The sequence below is a fragment of the Cyanistes caeruleus genome, chromosome 1 (assembly GCF_971803275.1).
Source record: "Cyanistes caeruleus chromosome 1, bCyaCae1.hap1.1, whole genome shotgun sequence".
Lineage (NCBI taxonomy): Eukaryota > Metazoa > Chordata > Aves > Passeriformes > Paridae > Cyanistes > Cyanistes caeruleus.
Genome location: NC_141701.1, coordinates 34,862,357 through 34,885,948, shown reverse-complemented (window position 1 = coordinate 34,885,948; position 23,592 = coordinate 34,862,357). Strand labels below are relative to the sequence as shown.

The 23,592-nt window shown below is 36.8% G+C and overlaps 1 protein-coding gene across 7 annotated transcripts in view; it reads left to right on the top strand.

Annotated features, from left to right (window-relative positions):
• Nucleotides 1-23,338, top strand: part of SGK3 (serum/glucocorticoid regulated kinase family member 3) — a 38,718-nt gene extending 15,380 nt beyond the window's left edge. For 5 of the 7 annotated variants that reach the window (XM_086886266.1, XM_086886242.1, XM_086886234.1 and 2 more), the window contains exons 3-17: nucleotides 2,004-2,087; nucleotides 3,996-4,068; nucleotides 6,899-6,974; nucleotides 12,543-12,630; nucleotides 14,499-14,548; nucleotides 15,613-15,670; nucleotides 16,461-16,544; nucleotides 16,641-16,772; nucleotides 18,014-18,126; nucleotides 18,340-18,376; nucleotides 18,489-18,575; nucleotides 19,325-19,420; nucleotides 20,262-20,417; nucleotides 21,425-21,514; nucleotides 21,949-23,338. In XM_086886266.1, the coding sequence (XP_086742392.1) occupies nucleotides 2,004-2,087; nucleotides 3,996-4,068; nucleotides 6,899-6,974; nucleotides 12,543-12,630; nucleotides 14,499-14,548; nucleotides 15,613-15,670; nucleotides 16,461-16,544; nucleotides 16,641-16,772; nucleotides 18,014-18,126; nucleotides 18,340-18,376; nucleotides 18,489-18,575; nucleotides 19,325-19,420; nucleotides 20,262-20,417; nucleotides 21,425-21,514; nucleotides 21,949-22,119 (1,395 nt within the window). In that variant the 3' untranslated portion in view covers nucleotides 22,120-23,338. Of the gene's footprint in view, nucleotides 1-2,003; nucleotides 2,088-3,995; nucleotides 4,069-6,898; nucleotides 6,975-11,241; nucleotides 12,631-14,498; nucleotides 14,549-15,612; nucleotides 15,671-16,460; nucleotides 16,545-16,640; nucleotides 16,773-18,013; nucleotides 18,127-18,339; nucleotides 18,377-18,488; nucleotides 18,576-19,324; nucleotides 19,421-20,261; nucleotides 20,418-21,424; nucleotides 21,515-21,948 lie in introns of all 7 variants that reach the window. The other 2 variants (XM_086886281.1, XM_086886274.1) reach the window with 1 other exon arrangement.
• The last annotated feature ends 254 nt before the right edge of the window (nucleotides 23,339-23,592 follow it).

Here is a 23,592-nt window from a genome sequence, read left to right as displayed (position 1 = left end):
AAATTGGAAAACAGCCTACCTTTTTATTTTCCTTTGTTTAATAAAAATCAAGTGTTTAATCCAGGAGCACGAACTACCACAAATGGATTTGAAGGCTTTTCATTTCAATGATTTCTTTTGTGAAGAAATCCTACTACATCCAGAAATAGCTAGATCCTGTCCTGTCTGTATCTGGGAGTTTCAGGAATTCTGTTTATTTTTTTTATTAAAGCTTTGTGGTTTTTACCCACATACTATGAGTTAGGGATGCATCATATCTATGTTTAAGGAGTTTTCTATGACCAAATTTGGATTAGGAATAATTAAGATTTAAAAAGGTTATTATCTAACTAAGTCTAGATTCCTCCCCCCCACCTTTCCAGAAATAAGGATTGCACATCTCTCTAATCATTACATAGGTGTAGCTGAGAGTAGTAATACAGCCCAGACATGGAATGGTTTTAGGTTTTACCAGATTCTTTGTAGATATTGTGTGTTTTCTTACCGCTCAGTTTGTCTGTAACTGTTGCACTTGCAGCTGTTCCTTTGTTGGGGTGTGCAAGAGCTTTGTTAGTGGTGTGAATTGAATGACCTCATACAGGTTTTTTTATGCTCTCTTGTGTAAAAAATGTTGATTGTGTCATTGTTCCACAGCTACTCTGAGAACAGAACTGTTTTAATTTAGCGGTTGCCAAGGAGGTGAATATCATCTCGTATCCTGAGTTATGCTTCCCTGTGCACTCTGCTGTCTGTGTGTTCTGCCCAGCTACCTTGGCTCTCTGCTCAAGTGTGTTGGCATTGATTTGCAGAGGTGTTTTGTGTTTGAACATTGCTTGCAGGATTTGGTTGCCGTATGAGAGACCCAGTTCAGGAGGACAATGCTTAAGTTTTGCAGCTGAAGCTTTTGCTGTCTGCAGTGTAGGGAGGCTCTAGAAGGGGAGGGGGTAGGTTTTATGCTAACACTTGTTTAGCAGTATAAAGCAAAGTGGGTTTTCTTAGAATGTCTCATCAGCATTCTGCTGGATGCTTCCATCCAGCTTCCTGTGTTCCCCAGGGCCTGGGACTGAGAACAGCTTATGTGAGCAATTGACACAGTGTGACTGCAGCCCTCAGGCTGAGGAACTGATGGTGGTGGCTGCTACTTCCACTGTGGAGTTAGAGAGCAGAAAAGAGACTGGGGCATTGGTCCAGTTGTCTGTGTTGGGAATTAGCAGTGCTCTGCACTCATTTCCTTACTGTGCCCATCCTCGCCCCTGAAGGAATAGCTGAGCTTCTTCTGGAAGTACAAGAAAGTAGAGAAGCGAAGACAACTTCTCCTGAGAGGCAGGAGAAGCCTGCTGGACACACAGCTGCCAACCAGATTTGTGAATCCAGGGACTGACAATCTGTCTAGTTCCTGAAGTCCTCTGTGACATGGCATTTGAAAGGCCAGAAGTGTGCAGCAGATTCCAGCTACACTTCCCTTCATCACAGTGCTGTGTATTATGTTAAATGGGCTGTATTTCAGCCACAGCAGCATTTTTGTCTCCCTGAACAATTTGCCATCAGCCAGGATTCTTCTGTATTCAAGGTGTTCAAATGAATCTTTGTATTTTCCATAAGTACTTTCTCTTTAGATTTTGGCGAAGGCAATCTTCAGTACTTTTAAATGCTTTTCTTCTTTATTATTAGTCTTTATTATGGATTGTAGAGTTCCTAAAAAAATTCATACTAAATTTTAATAGACTACTATCTGATGGCTAGGTGTTCTTTTTTGGATATTAACTAATTTATGAAACCACTAAATCAATTTTGGTGTTTTTGCATACCTGGTGTTTAAAAGAACAAGAAAGAGATTCTGGTACTTTACAGAAATTTTTTTAATCATTTCTGTTGATGTCTGTGTGACTTAGCTGTAAGTAGTACATGGTTCGATAAGTGCATTTACACAATAAATTTAGCAAGTTGCCCTTACTTCCACCACAAGATTAAACCTGGGAGGTTTTACTAAGCTTTGTGGGCAATAACACTTCTTCTTCCTACAGGTTTACAAAGTGTTGGTCTCTGTTGGCAGAAATGAGTGGTTTGTCTTTCGACGGTATGCAGAGTTTGATAAACTCTACAATACGGTAAGCAAAAAGCAAGCTATGAAATCATGCCAGAATAGCAGAGTAATGCTTGCAATGTTGTGGTTTGAGTTAATTCTCTCTTGAGGAGTTTGAGTCAACATTTAATAACCATCGGAACCTAATTAAAGAAAATGATGGAGTGGGTTTTTTAAACTTCAGTTTGTTTGAATTTCAGACTCAAAATCCACTTCTTTGTCAGGTTTTTAATAGTTCCTTGGGATCATAGCTTAATGAAACTTCCAGTTTAGTTGTTGTCAAAACATATAAAATGTGCTTTTGTTCATGATAAAAAAACGACAAAACATTTAGATAGATATGTTTCTCCTAAAAGAAGTGTTTTTCTTGGAAGTACTGAAAGCAATGAACAAATCCTTGTTTCTTTATAGAAATTTTCTAGTCGTTGATGGAAATTCATATCCGCAGTTTTGTAGCACAAAAAAACCCGTGATCAGTGTTCAAAGAAAACCAGGCCCTTTGAGCAACTAAGTATGGATTTCTTGGGATTGCTGCTAGAAGTGGGTTTTGCCCTTTTTACATAGTGGGCAAGTGGAGTAAATATTTGTTCAGATATGAGTCTGAGTTATATGTGTTGTGTCCATGCTTTCCTCCAGTTCTTCATGTTTAGAGACCACAATATTTGTTTTAACAAAAATTGAAGTAATTCTCCTCTGATTCCCATACTAAAATATTACCAGCTGCTTATTTGTGCCTTCCCTTCCACTGTCTCTCTGGGAAGTAGTCAGGCCTTCTCTCTTCTGCCTCCCTGTGCATGGATTTACGTATAGCAGTGGTCTCCAAACACAGGCTGTGAGCTTGGAAGTATTCTTGGAAATATTTGAGCTGAAATGCCCCTGGATACCCCACACTATGCTTTGCCTGCATCTTGCAGGGATAAACCTGTAAGGGATGTGAAAACAGAAAATCCTCCTTTCAGAGGGAGCGTTGGTGGTCTTGTTCCTTTGCCATGTTCTCTTGCCATTCGGGTTGGCCTTGCTCTGCTGAAGTTTGTTCAGCCCTGGTCTCTTTAACATGGCCAGAGGTGAGGTCCTGGGGAAGCATAAGCAGGAGACATTTAGTCCAGTTTCTCTTTAGTGTAATTCATACAATATATACACCAAAAAGAACTTGTGCTGCTAACTGAAAAAATACAGGTGTTGCTAAGGGAAGAGGAATTGCCAGCTACTGTATTCGAAAACTACTCTCTTAAAGTGAATGAGAGTAAGATTGCTCTTGTGGAGCTCTTGAAGGTGAAGTAAATGTCAAAGCATGATTAGTGTCAGGTTTGGGGATTTTTTTTAATATATAGTTTGTTGTTGTTGTATACTATCCTCTGGTCAGTTTATCAAGTGTAATAATAATTGAATTATCAAGTGCATGATCCTAAAATAGACTGTTCATCTGTTTGCAGTTTTGTCGTAGGGGTAGACCACATGTGATTTCTAAAGCTTTGTAATTTGGACAAAACCCAGATGCCTGTATCCCCAGCCCATCCTAAACCACATGCATACAGCCCTGTGCAAGCAGGCAAGCAAGTAAGAGAAAAAAAAAAATCCCAAAAGAGATAGAGAATTGATAGAGGAAGGAAGAAAAAGGAAAATAAGAACAACACTGAAATTTGTTTTGTTCACCTGGGGCAAATAATTTAGCACTATTGCTCTGGTAGTCTGTAAGATGAAGATGTGATGGCCTTTGAATTTAAAATGGTATGTCTATTGCAAACAAGCTGAGTACAGATTGTTCTGAGTATGTTTTTTTCCCCCATGTGTATAAGAAGAGGAAATGGCACAGTGGAGCAGAATTACTAATAATCAGGTGTTCAAACTGTTCTTCAGAAAACAAACAAAATGCAATTATTTCTAGGTACTTTAATGTCTAAGCACAATTCAATTTTATGTGTTTTGTTTTCAGCTAAAGAAGCAATTTCCCACCATGAACCTGAAGATTCCAGCTAAAAGAATATTTGGAGATAATTTTGATCCTGGTATGTCATCATCTTGTTATTCATTTTGTCAGTTTCTTTATATGAAAATTGATCTATTCCAGCCTACAAGAAGCTATCTTAGATGAGTTTTGCAGCGGTCCTCAAAACAGTGACTAAAGCAAAGTTTAGTCATGCTTCAGTCAAGAGCAGGATCTAGTGTGGGTAGGTGTTTTACCTTGTGACAGTGAACAAAGCATTGCTTGGTCGCCCAGTGCCTCTCTTGCACTGAAGGCTATAGCTCCTCCCAACCCTCCTGTGTTCTGATTCTGATTCTGAACTGTCAGGTGTGATCTCCCTCCTATAAAAGCAAAAGCCAAACCCCAGACTCTTCCTAAGCCTTACACGTAGTCCATTTTAAACTTTCTTTGTGTGACTTCCCCCACCACCTCCTCTGAGAAATGAAATAACTCAAGGATTTATCTTTGAGGACTTTTGAACTCTCTGTATCTAAATGTGCTTCCTTGTACAGTTTAGGTACATGGAAAATGGACTTCTTCTGTAAGTGGAACAACAACAGGAAGCGTGTGCAATGTGAACGTGTTGTGCTCCAGTTACCAGTGATAGGTCCCCGTTTAGCTTGCTCTGTACACAGCAAAATACTAATCAAAGTCACTTGTAAAGTGCCTTGAAGTAACCTGGGTGGCACCACGGGTGAATAACTAAAAAGGCAAATGGAAAGGCCAGGCCATTGCTCTGTGTGTTTGTACTATTCATTCAAGCCATTTTTACTTCAGGCTATTCCTGATGCTTTTTGGACCCCTCACAACCTTCCCTGGCTTGTTGATGTGGTCAGACTGATTGTAGTTTCATCTCCTCCTGCACCTGTTTCAGTCATTTCATTTTCTCCTTTGCTGAGGAGCAAATGGATCCAAAGCTGTTGAACTCTTAGGTTCTACTGTTGGTTTGGGTTTTTAAAGTTCCGACAAACGAACCTAGTTTTCGGCAGTTGCAGTTAATTATATGGGTCCTGATGTGAAATCCCATTTTATTTTTTATTAGAGTAATCAAACACAAGTATTCAAGCTCTGATGTTCTCTTTTGATAAAGATGTAAATGATTGCCAAAAGTTCTACATGTATTTTGTCTACAGGGATTTCTTGTTTAGTTCCGGTTCCTTTTCTCTGACCTTGTGATTTTTAGAGCTGGCTGAAGACCAGAGAATGCCATGCAGTCTGGTTTGCTGTTCAGGCAAATATGCAGGTGGATTTCTTGAAGCCAAATTTAGGAAACTGGAGTTTTAATGGGGGGAAAAAACCTCAACTAAAACTTTATTTAAATTATATATGTAAAACAAAGTCCTCAAACTAGTTTTAAATTTCCGTGAACTGTGCTGAAATCATTGAAGCATGAGAAACTAAATAGTTCTCAAGATGTTTCTTGCTGGGAGGTAAGGTGGAGATGGAGCCATGATGCTTATGTAAATAATTCTTTTTCTTAACACTGATTTATTGAAGCTTTGATGTAATGTTTCTGCTGGCTCCTGAAACAAGTTAGCATATTTTACAAATATTGAAAAGGTGTTTTATTTCTGTAATCCATCCATGGATATGCAGCATTGTACTACTGCATTGAAATGCAGTGGAGTGAGATCTTTATATCCCTTTACCCAAATCTACCAAAAATACTGTCATTTAAATCGCCATTTAAATGCTCCAATTTTATTGGTACATAGGTTATTTTAAAATTAATCCTGTTTTAACTTGAAAAAATGGAACAGAAACCAGTCAGAACACAGAACCTGAAAATGTCAGATGTTACAGGTGTTTTATCTTCACCAGCATGGAGAGTCCTGTAGGCTTATAGTGACTGATGACACTGTACATCTGCCACCCTGAAACTGCTGATGTTGTTCGCTCCCTTAACATCATATCTGTATGCAAATTTAACTTTTTTGTTAGATGTCAGTAATTTGGGATTATTAAATACCCTAGGGAAGGGTCAGGGATTATATCCCTCGAACAATATGGACATTTTTCTTAATATTTTAAATACAGTTGTTAATTAAAACATAAATTTTAATTTACAATTTTAATAATTGTCAATAATCTGGATATGACAATCACTGGAGTGCCTTAAAAGTAAGTGCATGAGTTAAACATTCTTTTTCCATACAAATTATTGTCAATATGAGTAATGAAAGATAAGATTATTCCATTTTACACTTTATGTTAGAACTCGCTTTCTATTCTAAATCCTTTGTGTATCTTTCCATGTTGCTACGGAACAGTTACATGTCTTAAGCTTTAGATAAGGGAAGGGATTCTGAGGATTACCTTTTTTTAATGTTGGAGCTGATGTCCAAAATCTAAAGGAAAGCATTTCATTTTGTTATCTTTGATGGCTCTATTTGGGTGCCTGCTGGCAGGATGAATTGTGCAATTTTCCCCCTGCCATACATATATTTTGGAAATATGCTGCTTGGTGGGACTGTTCATGTAAAAACTTGACTTGCTCAACCGATGTCAGGTTTTGCCTGTGGGTTCTTGGGGTTTTCATTCCTGTGGAATCAGATTCCGAAGGGCTCACCCGTGCAACGAAGGCTGCACAGGTTAGTCTGCTATGATTAAACACTGTTCTTGAAGCACAAGGTGGCACTTCTAATCCACCTGGCTTTCAAGGTTTTTAAGTAGTGTTGCAGAAAAAACTGAAATTTCTTCTTTCAGCTCAGTGTTTCAAGCTTGCAGTTTTCATATGTGGAACCAATCCTGTTCTAAATCAGTCATAGGCCAGTCTCCTTTTAACTGCTGTTTTAAATCCTAAAAAACTTGAATAAAAAAATAAGTCTTTTTCACAAGCTGACTGATGATTCTAATAAATCTATTTTTTTCAGATTTTATTAAACAGAGAAGAGCAGGACTGAATGAATTCATTCAAAATTTAGTTAGACAGCCAGAGCTATGCAACCAGTAAGTAGTTTCATTTCTGTTTTATAAGGGCTGTTGAAAAGACATGAGATGAAAAGATATATTAAATACAAAATTGAAAATTAGTTATTTAACCATAAAGTGTATTTTAACTGTTCAGAGCTCTTCAGTATAAAAAAACCAAACTTTATATTTTGAAGAAATTTTTTTGAAGAAAAATCTACAGACTGAAGAGTACAAAAAGTTTTTTTGTTTCCTGAAAACCAACCTACAAATGAATTTGCAGTCAATTAACTGATCTTAATTCCAGGGATGCAGATTCCACTGTAAACTGTTGCTGTAGGGCAGGTGTTTGTTTTGCCAGTGGATGTACTGTTTGAGGGCCCAGCTGTCACTTGCTGCTTTGTTGCTGGCAGTCAGTCACTGTCTGCATCCTTTTTTCTAAGAGCAGTTCATGTGTGCTCCAGAATGTGTTTAAAGCACAGTAACCACGTGGCTTAATTAGCTTGGTGAGATGGTTTGGGATAACTAAGCCTAAAGGAAATGATGCATAAGCTTGTACCTAAGGTGTTCCCAGCAGAAGAACTGCAGGAGTGTTCACCTCCAGCAGTGGTGAATGGGAGGTGGTTTTAGGACAAAGCTCCAGTTAAATCTGGAGAAACAGCACTTTGTGTATGAGCTCATTTTGGGGCAAACTGGCACCTTCTTTCAGTTGAAAGCTGTAATCAGTTTCGGCTAAATCCACACAGCTTTCTATGTTGCTTGAACTGGTAAAATGGTAAAGCTCTATGCTTGGCTTTAGTGTTGAGTAAATGTCTTTAGTACATATGCTTTGTTTAATTAGCCTATTTGTACAGCCTGTGGAATTGCCCATTTCCCACAGGAAAAAAGTAACAGAATATCGCTGCAGTTCACAACATGCAGTCACATTTTCTTCTTTCACAGCAAATGAGCTATTTAATGTCCTGTCAACCTGAAATGTGTTTCCTTTCTAGATAAAAAAAAAAAAAAGGAGCATTTTATATATACTTCTTTTGATTAGTGGAAAAAAATGAGTAACAAAGTCCTTATGGAAGGATACCTTTCCAGCAGAACAAATACTATGAGGGTACTGTTCTTTGGGAAGTAATAGAAAGCATTTTAATTTAACAAATTACTGAAAACCAATCAGTTTTGTTTCATTGGGAAAGGATACTGGTTTATTTAGGCTAATCTCCTCCTCTGGTTGTCAGTATATCCAATTACCAAATATTTTTGCTTCAAAACATACTATATTTGTTCTCCAAAGGTAAAATAGTGCTTTTTTGTTATAGAAGCACAGAATGGTGTGCTAAAGAAAAAAAAAAGCATCAAACCTCAAATCTACCTGCCACCTTAAATTTTTGTGAGCTTTTCAAATTGTTTTATTCTTGAACATAACTGTACAAGAATCAGTGTTCTATAATACGGCACTTAGCTTGCCTGATCCATTAAACCGACTTAAACCAGGGTTAAGACATTGGTCTGGTAGTGTTTGGTGCTGATGAAAGTGTGTTCAGTAATAAACTTATTAAACAGAGTTTTACAATAAAAATGACACCAAAATTTGTCTTGTACTGTTCTCTTCCACCCCACCCTTAAAGAAGTAGTGAATTAAGGGGGAGAAAAAGCCTTTAATCCAGAGTTTAGTGCAAAAGCATTTAATTTTGTAGTAATTTCTGTGTTGTTTCTCTTTTAATCTCTGCAAGGTGACTGTTTTTCTGAAATTGGCATTTGCTTTTTTGCAGTGTTGTGTTGCAGCAAATTATATTAATAATTGTGTAATCTGTCACCTTTTCTGTGGGCCGCTGAATGTTGTTATAGAAGAAATACCAAATCTTTGATCTTGGTGCTTGGGATTTTTTGTAAAATCTGATAGAAGCTACTCAGGGGGTATGTGATGACTGAATCTTCACAGATAGTCCATCCTTGCTTTCTTAGTTTTGCTTTAATGTGCTAATTAAATTTGGTACTAGGTCAAATAACTTATGTAGTTAGTGATGTACAAGGAAGACTTAGTGGGTTGTGCATTGTCACAGAACCATTAGGAAATCCACCTGCACCTCAGCATCTTTTAAACATTAAAACCAGTATCCTCATGTAGTATATTTTAAGTCCTGCTTAGGAAAATTGTTTCATTAAAAGCTTAAGGATGATTCAAGGTGTTCTCATTTCTCAATGGGAAGGCACCTGAACATCTGAAGTGAAAAGCACAAATGTCAGATTCAGTGTGCCCAAGATGGTAATATTTACATTCCATCAGTGGACTTTCTTTCTTCAGTCTGGCGCATTTCTTGAATGTTACATCAAAGCCAAACCTTTTTGTTCAATTAAAAAATCCAAGAAGAACCTAAGGTGTATTGGAGTGCTTAGAGAGACCGTGTGACTGTTGGTAAGGATTTTCCTGCAGTCACTGTCAGGTGGAATACAGGGTGAGATGACTGGCTTAGTCCAGATTGGGAATTAAGTGGACCAGCTTCAACCTGGATTTCCTCAGCAAACTTACTGTGATAGACAGCTTTCTCTCATGGGTAGAATGCAGGTGTTCCAAGAAAAGGTAGGGCAAAAGGGATAGAGATCTGATGATGTGTCACCCTTGCTGACTGATGTTAATAGGAGCTAAGGAGTCTGTTCCTAGTGAGCACTGTGAGCCTCCCTAAAACACTACACAGCTCCTGAAAGTGGGCTGCTCACCCCCTCAAATGTAGGCCTTCACTGAAGTATTAATGCCTTTAATTGATGTCTATCAGAACATGTCCAAAGAAAACCTGTTTGAAAAACAGCTATAATAGAGGATGCATTAAAGATGTAATGCAGTTATTTTTAAATAGTCCAAAGTAGCTCCTTAATGAGAATGAGAACATTTGCATAACACTTGAAGAACTCAAAGATGACAATACCCTGCAACCTGTGGGGAAATGAGTTATCAGCAGGGTTTGAATGTGTTTCTTAGAAGAAAATCAATCACAATTTTTTTCTGATTCCATGATCTGATTAATATAAAAGTGAATGGGAAACCCCTGAATTGTAGGATCTTGCAGCCCATGCTGGGGAAAGCAAAGCTTGCATTATAGTATTGTCCTTTTTCAACGTGTTATTGTGCTTTTCTGTATTAGGGCTTTTTGAACCTTTGCTTTCTGTAAGAAATATATCAGTGGTTTACTTTTTAAGAAAATGTGGCAAGGAGAGGGAGGAGCTGGGCACCATTATTTAAATAAAGTGTGTCTTAAATGTTAAGTTACTGTCACTGGCTATTAATTCTAACATTTTGCTTTAAAATCTGTGTGACTTTTTGGGTTTGCTCATGTTTCGGTGTGTCCAACATTTCTTGTGCAGTATTACATTGATTTTGCAGGAAGACTTATGCAGAATAAGTATTACATAAGCAACTGTATTTAAGCAGAGCTTGACACCCTTTTGTGTATTTCAGAGATAATCCGTAAAACAAATTTATTCTGTCAATCATAAAAATCCAGACAAAACCAACTTTTGCTGGTAGTGTATGTACAATGTATATTGAAGCATCCCTTTTGAAATGGTTTTCTCAATCCTTTTAATTTCACAGGTGAGGTTATTTTAGGAGTCATTTCTATGTATCCTAAACTACATTGATTTAATCCATGTGAGCTAATATAGCATAGAAGTCCTATCAATCTGTGTAGCATTTTGCCTAGCACGCTGCAATCTTGCCTAAGAAATTGGTATACTAAACTTTTTATTTTTAATCAGTAGTTCTTTGCAGTGCTTTTAGAATTGCAAATGTAAACAGTGTGACATCAACCAGTTATGGTTCTGGCTATTGTGGATTGTGGACATTATGGAATACCTGCAACTGTACAGCAGCCTTTTCCTGTAAATTGATACTTTTATGTTTTTCCTGCTGTGAATTCAGTCATGAACAAAGTTACTATAGTAACTATTTGAGAGGTATTACAACATGCTCTATTTAATCAGCCAGTTGTCCAGAATAATTAATGCTGAAAGGTAAGCAAGGTCTGTTTCTGTTGTTTTGTCTAGTGAAAAGCATTAACCTTAACTTTTTATTCTTGATTTTATGATAGACAAACATTCTGAAACTTAAATTGTTGCATCAAGACCCAGTATTACCACAATGTTCAAACCACTGTGATTTTTGTCTTCCTGGCCTCAGGATACAAGACAAGAAATAGATCAGAATTTGGAGTTTATATGAAATAGGAAGTATTAAACTGAAATGATGGTGGAAAATTATGTGAACAGTCTTGTTGCTGTGCTTTAAACCTGAAAGGTAACTGAAACATATTTCAAATAGGACATAGGTGTACAGAATGTAAGTGATGAAGACTGGGAGCCTCGTAGCCTAGGATATGAGGTAGGTTCAGTAGCCCAGACAGGAAATTACAGGAGCTGGAGACGTGTCAGAAACAGCTCATCTCTTACTCCTGCTCCTCACTGATCAGAGATGGGGAAGGTGAATGTATTGAAAATAGTGAGTACATCTGTTTGTTACATAAATCTACCATATTTTATATATTCTAGGGACAGACTAAAAGAGCAGTTGCATAGTAAGATAGTGCTTTTCTTGTACTGAATGACTCGTGTAGTTTTGTATTAGTGACTGCCCTGAGTCCTTCTCAAACAACTTTGTCTCTGAAATGTAGGTAAGATTTCTTCCTCAATAAGAAGGTTGCCTTTTAGTGAACTGAAGGAGCTTTAAAGATTCGAATAATCTCTTGAAGTGGTTTATACAGGCTATACACAATACCCATTTTTTTAGGAATTAATTTTTCCTTAGTTGTATTACATGATTCTTTACTTGCACTGTGCTGTGGTTCAGAAAGATGTTACATTATTTTGATATGTTGGACAAGCCTGTCTTCCTGGAAGAAGAAATTAATGTTCTTAGAATTCTCTTACTTCCTCTCAGTCCTTGTTCCTCCAGCCCCATCAAGAGAGATCTTGAAAGCTGCTGAATATAAAATACATCTCCTTAGGTACTGTGGAAAGCCTGTCACTAATTCCTGAAGCATTTGTGTCCTGCAGCTGACTGGAAGCATTTCTTAACCCTGTTTTGACAGTGGCCAGTCTGAAAGAATTCTGAATACAAGATCACCATCTTCTGCTTTAAAGCAAATGAGAAGAGGAACGTTACTGCTGTGTATCTCTTGGAACATGTGTCTTTCCTTTGGATACAAATGATGTATTTCATTCCCTATTGCATTGGACAATTCAATTAATTTTAGAAAACAAAAATTTCAACTCTTCAGTTTTTTGGAAGGGTGGCTGCTGGCCAGTTAGAACTCATGTTTTCTTCTGATAATTATCTTTGAATGCAGTTCTGCAGTGTTTCCTTCTGAAGTCTTCACATACATATCTTTTCCTAAGGTTTTTGCAAGTGAAAAGGTTTGTGCTGTATAACACACTTGGCAGTTGAATTATTTTGCTTTAAAAGAAAGTATTGTTTGTACACAGTCCTTAATTACCAGAACTTAAATATAAAACTTAGTTATGAGTAACTCCTCTGTATGCTGCTGTTCAATTCTATGCTCTGTGTTTCTGGCTGAAAATCATGCAGATTATTGGTGTGCTAATAAAGTTAACTTGTGTTTCTAGCCCAGATGTCAGAGCATTTCTTCAGATGGACAACCCAAAGCACCAGTCGGATCCATCTGAAGATGAAGATGAAAGGAGCAGTCGGAAGGTAATAAAACAGAAGTAGAATAGTCTTATAAATTTTAGTACTTGAGGGCAATCTTCTTAGGTATATTATTTACTGAAAACTACTACTAAGTTTTGCAATAAATCCCCTTCCTGTTCTTTTAAACAACTCAGTTCCACTGTGGGCTGTAAGCTGTTTTTCTGTCAGATGTGAACTGCAGGGAGGAGTAAAAGTGATTGCTGGCTTTGTCTTGCTTATTCCCCCCTTGCTATATGGGTTAAAGAAACGACTTTAGTCATAGCTTTGCTGTCAGAGATTTTGCAGTCTGTTTAAAGGTTCTTGCTAAGAACATCTGGCAAGGAGCAGGGGAGATTGAATGTTTAATTGTCTTTTTGTTTGCTTGTGTGTTCTTCATTTTTAAAGATGGGGAGAAACAGAATTCTCTCAGGGGAAAAAATGCAGTCTTTCTAAAAGTCACTTAGGAGCAAGGATGGATTTGATTTCATTCCACATATAACACTGTGTGAGGTCTGAATTTTCTTTCATCAAAGAAGCTACTATATAGCTGGATGGATTCTGTGATAATTAGTTTACAGCCTCCAGAAGCAGTGCTGTTTGAAAAAAAGGAGTATTTCTAGGAAGGCAGAAGTGCCATATTTAAGCTTGTCTTCTCTATTATTACTTGGTGTAAAGATGTGATATTAATACATCTCTTCTTATTCAGCCCCTGTTAAAGATGTAAGAGTTGTTTCAGTTTGTGTCTGATCCATGGGATATTTAGTGTGTTCTGGAAGTTTCATTTCCAAAGTCACTAATTTAAAATACCAGTTTCCTCCTCCTTTGAAAGGTATTTTAAGCAATGGGGAATGATATAAACTGTCTGTGGAAAATTAATGATGTGTCATATCACAGCAAATTCCAGAAGGAGAGCTACTGCATAATGGCCAGGACCCCATATTTTTGGTGGAAAATTCACCTTATGGTTACTGTAATGATGAAGCCAAACAACAAGGAACAACAACAAAAAAAAAGCCTTCAGTAAAAAAAAAATCTTTTTTATAGTAGCTCTTTCAAAGCTGTCCAGTACCACTGGCTCATTTCAGTGAGTAGTGGCATCCTGTGCCACTGTCAGGCCATTTTCCACTTCAGGAGTATGGGTTTGTGCTGCCTGGCAGCCTGTCCCTAGGTAACTTATATTTGAGTGCAGTTTATTCTTCTCTGATAAATTCCAGAACCACAATGAGAGTACAAATACTGCTTTTCTAAATCAGAAACAAAATGGAGAAAATCACGTAAATGACAGTGGTTTCCTCTGCTCCCTGTAATTTACAAATTCTGCCTGGGTGTGTACCAGTAAGATTCATGGAATTCCAGGAATTGAGTTATTTAACCTTTAATGTCAGGATAGAAAAGGTTGGTAATGTTTTCCTTGGGATTGGAAAAATGTTCATTTCCATGTTTTTAAAAGCACTGTGTCTTTCATTAATTACTCTAACATAAAGAGGGTTTAGAATTATTGTATTAATAAGAACTTGGAGAATTTGGAATGAAAAGGTAGAAAATATGTTCATGAAGCAGGTACAGAAAGGGTTAAGTTCTGAATGAGGAACAAGTTGTTTATTGAAATAATCTTCAATTTTTATTTCTGATCTTTTCCTTTCTGAATGAACACGGATATTTTATTACCTTCATCCTTGAACAGGATGTGTGTACAAAGAATTTGTGACAAGGTGATGATGGCCGGGTATTTCAGTTCCCAATCTAGATGTTAGATCTCTTTAAAATTCTAGTGTAACAAGTGTAAAAGTATGGATTGAGCAGATTAGTAGAGTATTTTAAAATTAGAATTGGTTGAAAGATAAGAGAGAAGAAAAGGTATTACAAGTAAACCTCTTTGTTTCTCCCAACAGTTAAACTCTACCTCACAGAATATCAACCTGGGACCATCTGGAAATCCTCAGTAGGTTTCAATTAAATTGAATTTTATGTAATCCAATTTAATGTAAATCTAAAACTTAATTAAATGGGATTAAAATTAATTTTAAAACCTGAAAAGTTAGAATGACCTTGGGAGTGGTCCCATAGCTTTTGAAAACAAGTTTGGTTTACTGCATGCCAGAGGAGCAACTTGCCTTGTTGGTGCTACAGTTACTGCAGTGGTAACTTGTGTCTCTCTTCCATGTCTTCTGCAGAGTTTCTGTTCTCAGTTCTGTGTGAATCTGCTTTTCTCCTCAAGGAGATGACTGCTAATTTGGTTTTGCTTTCCTCACAGATTTGTTCTGGGCTAGCAGGAGGAAGTGGTTAATAGATTGCAGTAAGAAATGAAATACAAGAGTCCTTCCCTTCAGGGGCAATAAATAGAGAGGTGTATGGTGATGTAACTTGTTTTGCAGTTTGAAAACACGGATAATTGTTTTGCTGACAGAATTGTATTCAGGAAAGAGTAAGGGAATCCTGGGAAAAACTGAAAGGAGTGGTGATGTGGGAAATGGAAAAACTGAGAGTGAATTCATACAAACACCAAGAAGAGGCAGGTGTTAAGACCTCCCTCCTCTTACTGAAATTTAAAACAAGGGAGGATTGGATGGAGGGAAAAAAGCTAAAAATAAGAGGGAATAGATAACAAATTTGGTCCTTCCTTTCCTCATGTAAGTTTAGAATCCATTTGGACCTCTGGAAGTAAGCTCCAGGAGACATCATGGGGAAATAGAGACTTAAAAATTACAAGTAGCTAGACCATGGAGAATGAAAGAATGGTCATGTTTCTCCTTTACATCATAAGGTTAAACTCAGTAAATAAAGTGAACTCAGAGGATACAACTTGAACACTTCCCCTAGAGGAAAATGGAATTGCAAAATGAAGAGGAGTTGTGTCTGAGGACGGGTCTGCAGAAGCAGTGCTTCTGGGTGGAACAAAGAAAAGGAGAGTGCTTACGGGCTGCTGTGCTACACTACACTGCTGTACAGCTATAAGGCTTGTAATTTCTACCCAGATGACCTGTCTCCTTCCTAAATATCTTTCAGTGCTAAACCAACAGACTTTGATTTCCTGAAAGTTATTGGGAAAGGCAGCTTTGGCAAGGTGAGCTTTTATTCCTGTGTCTTATGGTGGTGCAAGGATGCTCGCTGGTTTCTCATGCATAGTGACTGGAGACTTGGCCAGAGGTTCCAGAAGTGGAGTTGCTCTAGGGTGGCCTATAAACTGTTCTGTTGGACCCCTGTTGCTGCTGCTTTGTGGCTCTGCCATTTTTTCCCTGGTGCAGCTGCCTCAGCCACTTGTTAGGACTAATAAAAGGGAGATTTTCCCTTTCTCATTACGAGCAGTTGGGATCCTCTGTTTCCCCCAGGGAGGAAGGGAGGTACCCCTATGCTTATGCAGCAGCTGGAGTACAAATCGTCCTTTTCCTCTTGTTGTCATGGACTATTTTGTGAAACCTCTGATACTATGGAGCAGTGTGAGCAACAACACATTGAAAAGTGAATTAACTGTTGATGTTTTACACAGATGCCAAAGAGAATCCCTTTGAAATCTCCATTTCCAAGTTACTTTTTGTGTTGTCAGTTTTCATTCAATTATCTTTAAAATTTATGCCCCAAAAAGGATGAAATTGATCTTGATAGAGATTCAGCAGGTCATGGAAAACAAAAGGTACAATTCAGTCTTTCATGATACCACTGCCAGGATAAGTTTTTACTGAACTGTAAACTCTCTCTATTGGCAGTTACATTGTCAATTAAATGTATTAGAAGCAAAGAAACTTTATTGTGAAAAAATTGCATGAACACTTTCCAGTTATGCTGAAATGATAAAATATTACTAATAGTATGCAAACTGCAACAATCACATTTCTTCCTTTTTTTGAATTTCACAGGTTCTTCTTGCAAAACGAAAACTGGATGGGAAATACTATGCTGTCAAAGTGTTGCAGAAAAAAATTGTTCTCAACAGGAAAGAGGTTAAGAGAAACAGTCTTTTTCCACCCACCTCCCTTGTTTTTTCCCTAAATTACAAAATCATTCCTGTTTACTTATTGATCTCTTACTTCTTGCAGCAAAAACATATTATGGCTGAACGTAATGTGCTTTTGAAAAATGTGAAACATCCATTTTTGGTTGGATTACATTACTCATTCCAAACAACAGAAAAGCTTTACTTTGTCTTGGATTTTGTTAATGGAGGAGAGGTATGTGGTGGTTCTGTTTGCTTTTCAGTCTGTCTATTCTGCTAATTCTAGGTGGGAGGAGCAAAATGATCCTTTACAATGGGCTGTGATCAGCAGTCTCCCAATTTTGAAAATCCTGTTATTACCTGCTGTTGCTGCAGACTTCTGCAGCTATTTGGACCCTGTTCCTGTTCTTACTGACAACTTCAATCCAAATTTATTAATGCTTGTCAGATACAAATACTGTGTTTTACAGTTACATAAATTTACCTTTCTTACAAATTAATCTTATGATTACATTTTTCACCGTGTAACACTGTCTTCCTCTTGCATTCCTCTGCATTAACTGAGATGTTGATACTTCAAAAGGGGAAGAAAGGAAACTGACAGCTGAATTTATTATATTGTGTCAGAGTTAGGACAAGATGTGCATTTCTCTCGTCGAATGCATTGTCACCTTGCTTACACTGTATTAGCAAAATCCTGGTTTGCTCTACTCTGAATTGTGGCCAGACTTTAGTTTTGTATTGTTTCAGGCAAAATAAAGTACAGTTCAAAACAGCTTTCAAATTTGAACAGAAAGCTGGGGTGGATTTTTATTTTTCTTGAACTTTGAAGGCAGAAAGCAGAAAACTTAATTTTTCTTAAAATATTTACAAGTTGAGTGTGCAGTGTAATTGTATTTGTGTGTTTATGATTTAATCTTTGTCTAGATTTTTGTATGTGCTCGAATTATTTGCAGACAGACAATTCTCTAGTAGAACTGATGGATCAGCTTGGAATATACATCTCACACAGTGATCTACATCTAGATTATTTCAGAATACAGTTCTATAAATAATTATGCAAATCTTTGAATATAAGCATTTACAGAACTGAAAGATGACTTATTTGACACCAGGTTATATTCTGCTTGGAGGCAATCCTGCATGATTTAGTCTTGCCAACTTCTATTCACAGCTTAGTGATTTACTCTAGTTCCTTTTGACTAGTCCTGATATTAAGGGAATGTATTTTAGTTACCTATACATCTGAACTACAAAAGAGAAGCAGGGAAGAGTGTAAAGTAATGACTAAGTCATGCAGTAAAACCAATTCTATTTCATTGAATTCTCTTTCATTGAATCTGTTTCATCTTTAAAAAAAAAACAAAAACAAAAGTGGACAACAAAATAAATTACTCTTCACTGTAAAATTATGTGTTATTAACCTGATTTGTTTTGTCTGCGTAATATTCTTATTTCCTATTTGCATATTTACAGCTGTTCTTTCACTTACAAAGAGAACGTTCATTTCCTGAACACAGAGCCAGATTTTATGCTGCTGAAATAGCCAGTGCACTGGGCTACTTACACTCCATAAATATAGTGTACAGGTAAGTTTCTGAAATGTATCCTTGTCCTGAAGAAATTCAAAATGGGAAAAATTACCAAACAAAAACTCTACAAGAAATCATCTTACTAGAAGCCTGAACATAACAATTTCACCAAAACTTCAAGCTTTCAGCTGAAGAATAGTTAAGACCCCTTGCCTCTGAAGCACTTGTGACTGTTGTTTTGATTTACTTTTACCTTTTCTTTTTTATTAGGGATTTAAAACCAGAAAACATTCTCCTAGATTCACTAGTAAGTATGCAAGATTATTTCTGTCTTTTGTGTTCTCTCTCAAAATTGACACTTCTGTGTATTCACATGTTGAGCATGTGCTCTTTTTAACATATCACTCTTTATTAAACAGGGTCATGTTGTGTTGACAGACTTTGGACTTTGTAAAGAAGGGATTGCAACTTCTGATACCACTGCAACTTTCTGTGGGACCCCAGAAGTATGTTGACAACTTTCTTGGGTTTTTTAATCAGTAATAAATGACTGTTGACTATTATTACTGTTTGTGTAACTGGAAGGTCAAATATTGTGTTTTGTACTGCTGGGAGGTTTGCATTCTTTTAACAAGCTGAAATCAAACTAAAGACACGCTCCCTACAGATCTGTTCTTTGTTCTTACTAATACACAGTGTCCACTGCTTGCTACTCACATGGCCATGCCTCATCTCTTCCATACTGTGTTTCTCCAGCCCTTTCCAAATACTGTTTTCTCCCATGTCTCCTAACGGCTGGGTGTAACAGCTTCTACAGATTTGTCAATATAAATCTACTTACCATATCCTGCCATTGATTCCTAGTAGGTTTATAGGGAATTAATATCTGTGCCTCAGGAAATTATTGCTATGTGCATGAAACTTTGAACTTGCTGACTGAGTTATTGAACTCTGTTGTCTTTTTACTGGGAAAACTACACTGGAAAACTTAGAATGTGGAAGGCTTGAACATGTATGATGGATTCACTGAACAGAGAATTAGAAATTTTGGTAATTTGATAAACATACTTTAAATTACAGGAAAGACCTGTGAAGGCAGTGAAAAATGAGTGAGATGTAGTATTTAGCTGAAACATTTGATTGTTATGAAGCAACTTTTCTTGGAAGTGTAGTCACTGTGAAGTGACTGCGCCCTAGCTTTTATCCATGCTAGCCTAATTCTCTAAACTACTTTTATTTTTTTTATTCATTTTAGTATCTTGCACCAGAAGTCATTAAAAAGCAGCCCTATGACAACACAGTAGACTGGTGGTGCCTTGGTGCAGTTCTTTATGAAATGCTTTATGGGCTGGTATGTACCTTATATGTAAAGGTTGCTTTCTTCTCCTCTCCCCTTTTATTTGAAGTAACCTTTGAGTGTTGTTAAAGATGCTAACTTGTTCATAATATTGAATACTCCATTTAAGCAGATTAACAAATTGTTTTGTATTTAACACAGCACTTATTTTTCTCTTTTGGATTTTACTTCACCTCTTGGTGTCTGACAGTTCATGGAAAAGCAAAATCGTAGACATCAGCAGAATCAGTAGTCATCAGCAAAATCAGTAGTCATCACTTTGAGGGACTGAGAGTAAATTAAATCAACAGTGATAATACACAATAATAAAAAAAACAGCTTATAAGTAAAATTTTTCAAATACTGGAATAAGTAAAATTAAAAGGCATTCATTTTATTTATGTATCCCAGGTTTTCTCCTAGCTTTTGACAGCATTAGAACAAAGGAATCTTGCTATGCTTCTAGTCATATGTAATTACTCCATTAATAATCTGTTCTAGTTTTCTCAAGTTGTCTCCTCCCTTAGGACCTTAAATAGGGAGATGGATTTGTTTTCCCGTTCTCAGGTTCTTTTCAGGCAAGTTCAGTGTGAGCTTTGAAGCTGAATGGCATCTATGGCTACTGAGGAGTGTGAGAACACATTAGGAGTAAAGGAGGCGGTTAGTGGGAAGTTAACAAGTGTAAAGTTCTGGCAGTGGCCATGACTGAATTAGAAGTTAGCAGTGCATAAAAAGGAGATTTCTGCTTCACTGCTAGCAGCTTGTATGTCTTACAGAATCATTTACTGATCATATGTAACATACAAAACAACATTGCATGTGGCTTCAAATTCATGTAGAACTTGTATTTTTTTAGCCTCCTTTTTACTGCCGTGATGTTGCTGAGATGTACGATAATATTCTTCATAAACCCCTGGTTCTGCGCCCAGGAATCAGTCTTACAGCCTGGTCTATCCTGGAAGAACTTTTGGAGAAAGATCGGCAAAGCAGACTTGGAGCAAGGGAAGACTTTGTAAGTAATGTTTATCAAACCCTATTTCATTTAAAGGGACTCACCAAATTAATGTGCACAGCACGGGATTAATAGTTGGAGATAGAAATTGCATTGCTGCATCTGTCTCTGTTTTCCTCCTTTTTATTTCTTCAGTAAAGGCACCAGTGGGGTCTATCACTGGAAGTTGCTGGGGGTAAGAGAGCAATGATTGGAGTATTTTGAGCTTGGTTGCTGCTGTACTGGCCAGCAAAGGAAAAACAGTCACTAAGGTGCACAGAAGTAGGTTTCACTGTTCATAGTGAAACTGGGAAATAATCAAAAGAAAAGGCTGTCATGTGGTAATACTAATGATTTGGAAACCAGTTTTCAGGTAAAGTTTTCAGCTGCAAACAGCAGCTCTTTTTTAGCCTTAAAATCATGGCAGACATCTTCCTGGTGAAGCAACAAAACCTTTGTTGGCAGAAAGTTGATGTGAGAAAGTTTCTGGTGTCTTCAGAACTGTGTGATGAAGAAAGATCTAGAGTATGTACTCCATCCATTAGTGGTGGGATCTTTATAGTCTTTGGTTTGCAGGCCTTATGTAACTGGACCTTGTAACTGAGCAAGATGAAAGGATTTAGGATTGCTGTTTGCTGCTTCTTAAATATTAAATATATTGCAGAGTTGTTGAGGCAGCTGCTTCTCAGACAGAGATGTGCTTTACAAAAACTAACAAAACTTTAAGGCAGGAACACATACTAGCAGAAAAAAAATTCTTGCTCTGTGGTAGACTTCAAGGTTGTTGATTTTAGAGTTTAAAAGCAGAAAGTATGATCTTGGAAGGAAAACTGTTTACAGAGGCAGTCTTACAAATTTTAATTGCTGTTTTTACTGACTACAACTTTTATTGTGAAGTAAATTGTGAATAAACAAACTGATAAGGACATGCACATAAGAACTTCCCTATGTGCATGTAATATGAAATAATGTTTACTACAGAGCACAGGATGGAATTATGAATTATCTAAAATCTTTGTTCACTGCAGCTTGAAATTCAGAAGCACCCATTCTTTGAATCTCTCAGCTGGACTGATCTTCTTCAGAAGAAGATTCCGCCACCATTTAATCCTAATGTGGTAGGTGCCTGGGGGTCGGCAATGGTGTTATGGTTTGCATCTCAGATCACAGAATATTCTGAGTTGAAAGGGACCCACAAGGATTATCAAATCCAGATTTTTAAGTGAATGTGCCATATGGGGACTGAACCCATAAACTTGGTGTTCCTAGCACCATGCTCTAAGCAACTGAGCTAATCTCGCTAAGAGAGACTTTTCATATTTTTTAAGTTTATCAGATCATCAAGAAAATAGGATTTAATGAAATCTAACCTAAATGAAAAAATCCTAGCCTTGTAATACTGGAGTGGTGTGCTTCCTTAAATTTCTTTTAGAAAAATAGAATATAACAACAAAATAGACAGCCTTAAGAGTTAAATTTGGAATCTGAAGGATAGGCACAAGTTTAAAACACTGTATTAATTTGATGACTGACAGATCCTTCTGTTTCCTAGGTTGGACCTGATGATATTGGGAATTTTGATGCAGTGTTCACAGAAGAAATGGTCCCATACTCAGTTTGTGTTTCTTCTGACTACAACATTGTTAATGCCAGTGTCCTAGAGGCAGATGATGCATTTGTTGGATTTTCTTACGCACCACCTTCTGAAGATGGGTTTTCCTAGGAACTTAGAAGCAGAGAGTGGTTTGGAAGTTTTGGGTTGAACTGAAATGTTAGGATTATGGACACATTCCGAAATAGCGTAAATAGTGCCTCGTCTTGTATGTAGGTTTGAAACCTATGAACAAACTTTCTCTGCTGTATAGGAGGAATTTGGGCATTTTGGATGGCTTTCTTTGGGGTTTGAACTGTTTGTTCCTGCTGCAGAAAATATTTTTTAAAACCTTTAAAAAGCATTCTCTACATATTTTTTAAGCAAAAACACTGACTGTTCTCCTCAATCCCTTTGAGTTTACATTCATACCTATCTAATTTGGCTGGCACAAACAGCAGCAAATTTAGTAAATTTATAAATGCTTTTGTACTTATTTACAGTGACTTTGTGCTTGAATTGTAACTATGCAAATTGTATTTTGTATATCCTGGTTTAAAAAAAGGTAAATGTTTTCCCTGTTACCAGTTTGGAGTATGTGTTAATTTACCTGTCAGCACTTAAATGATGTAAGTTAAGGACCAAGAATCTTAAGGACTTCTGCAGAATGAAAACTTGGTTACATAAAACTGGATTGTTGCTCTTGCACTTGCTGAAGTACCCATTGACTCAACTGGATTGTCTGAGGTATGGGGGATTACTCAAAGCAAGGACGGAACAAATTAACTGGATTGATTTGATAACATTACTTATTACGTGTTCTACTTTTCTTTCTTCCCTAAGTATGTCTATATTTCAACTACATTAAAAGTATTTTTGGTTAAAGCTCTGCTTCTCCAAAGATCTGATATGCAATAATCATGGTTACTTTAAAAGTAAGTCAATTAGCTTTGACATTTTGGGGGTGGGTGGTGAGATGATCATGCCAAATATTAGGGATTTTTCTTACGGATTGGTAGTTTAAAACATTCTTATGTTCCAAATTGATTGTATTTCAGCATTCATAGCTATTTGTCTTAGTGTTCCAGTTTGCACCATTTTAAAATCTTCACTTGATATTGGGGGGGAAATGTAAATTACACTGATAATTTTAGAAATGTGAAAAGCTATTGTCTTTCTCATACACATGTATGGACAAACATAATTCTGAACAATTTCTGTTTAAGGAAATTTTTTTTAAACAATGCAAAAATTGACTGCAGTTACAGTGTATAAAAGGCATATAATGGTAGTAGTTTATTATATATATAACTTGTAAATAACAACTTATTTTTGTCTGTTACTCCAAAAATGTTCAGTGTCTTTTTGTTCATAAATATATTCAGTTAAATGCCTTGATTTCAGAGAAGTATGGTAAGATACTGATACATCATAATGATACGTAAATTGAATTAATGTTACATAAATTTCAGTATCTAAGTCAACTTGGTTTTGGCAAAATAAGCAGCTAAAATAAATACTCCTTATACATCAAGATCAGATAAGAATTGAGAACCATGGGGTGAAAGTGTATCAAATCATAATCCTTTTGAAGTAAATGTTGTA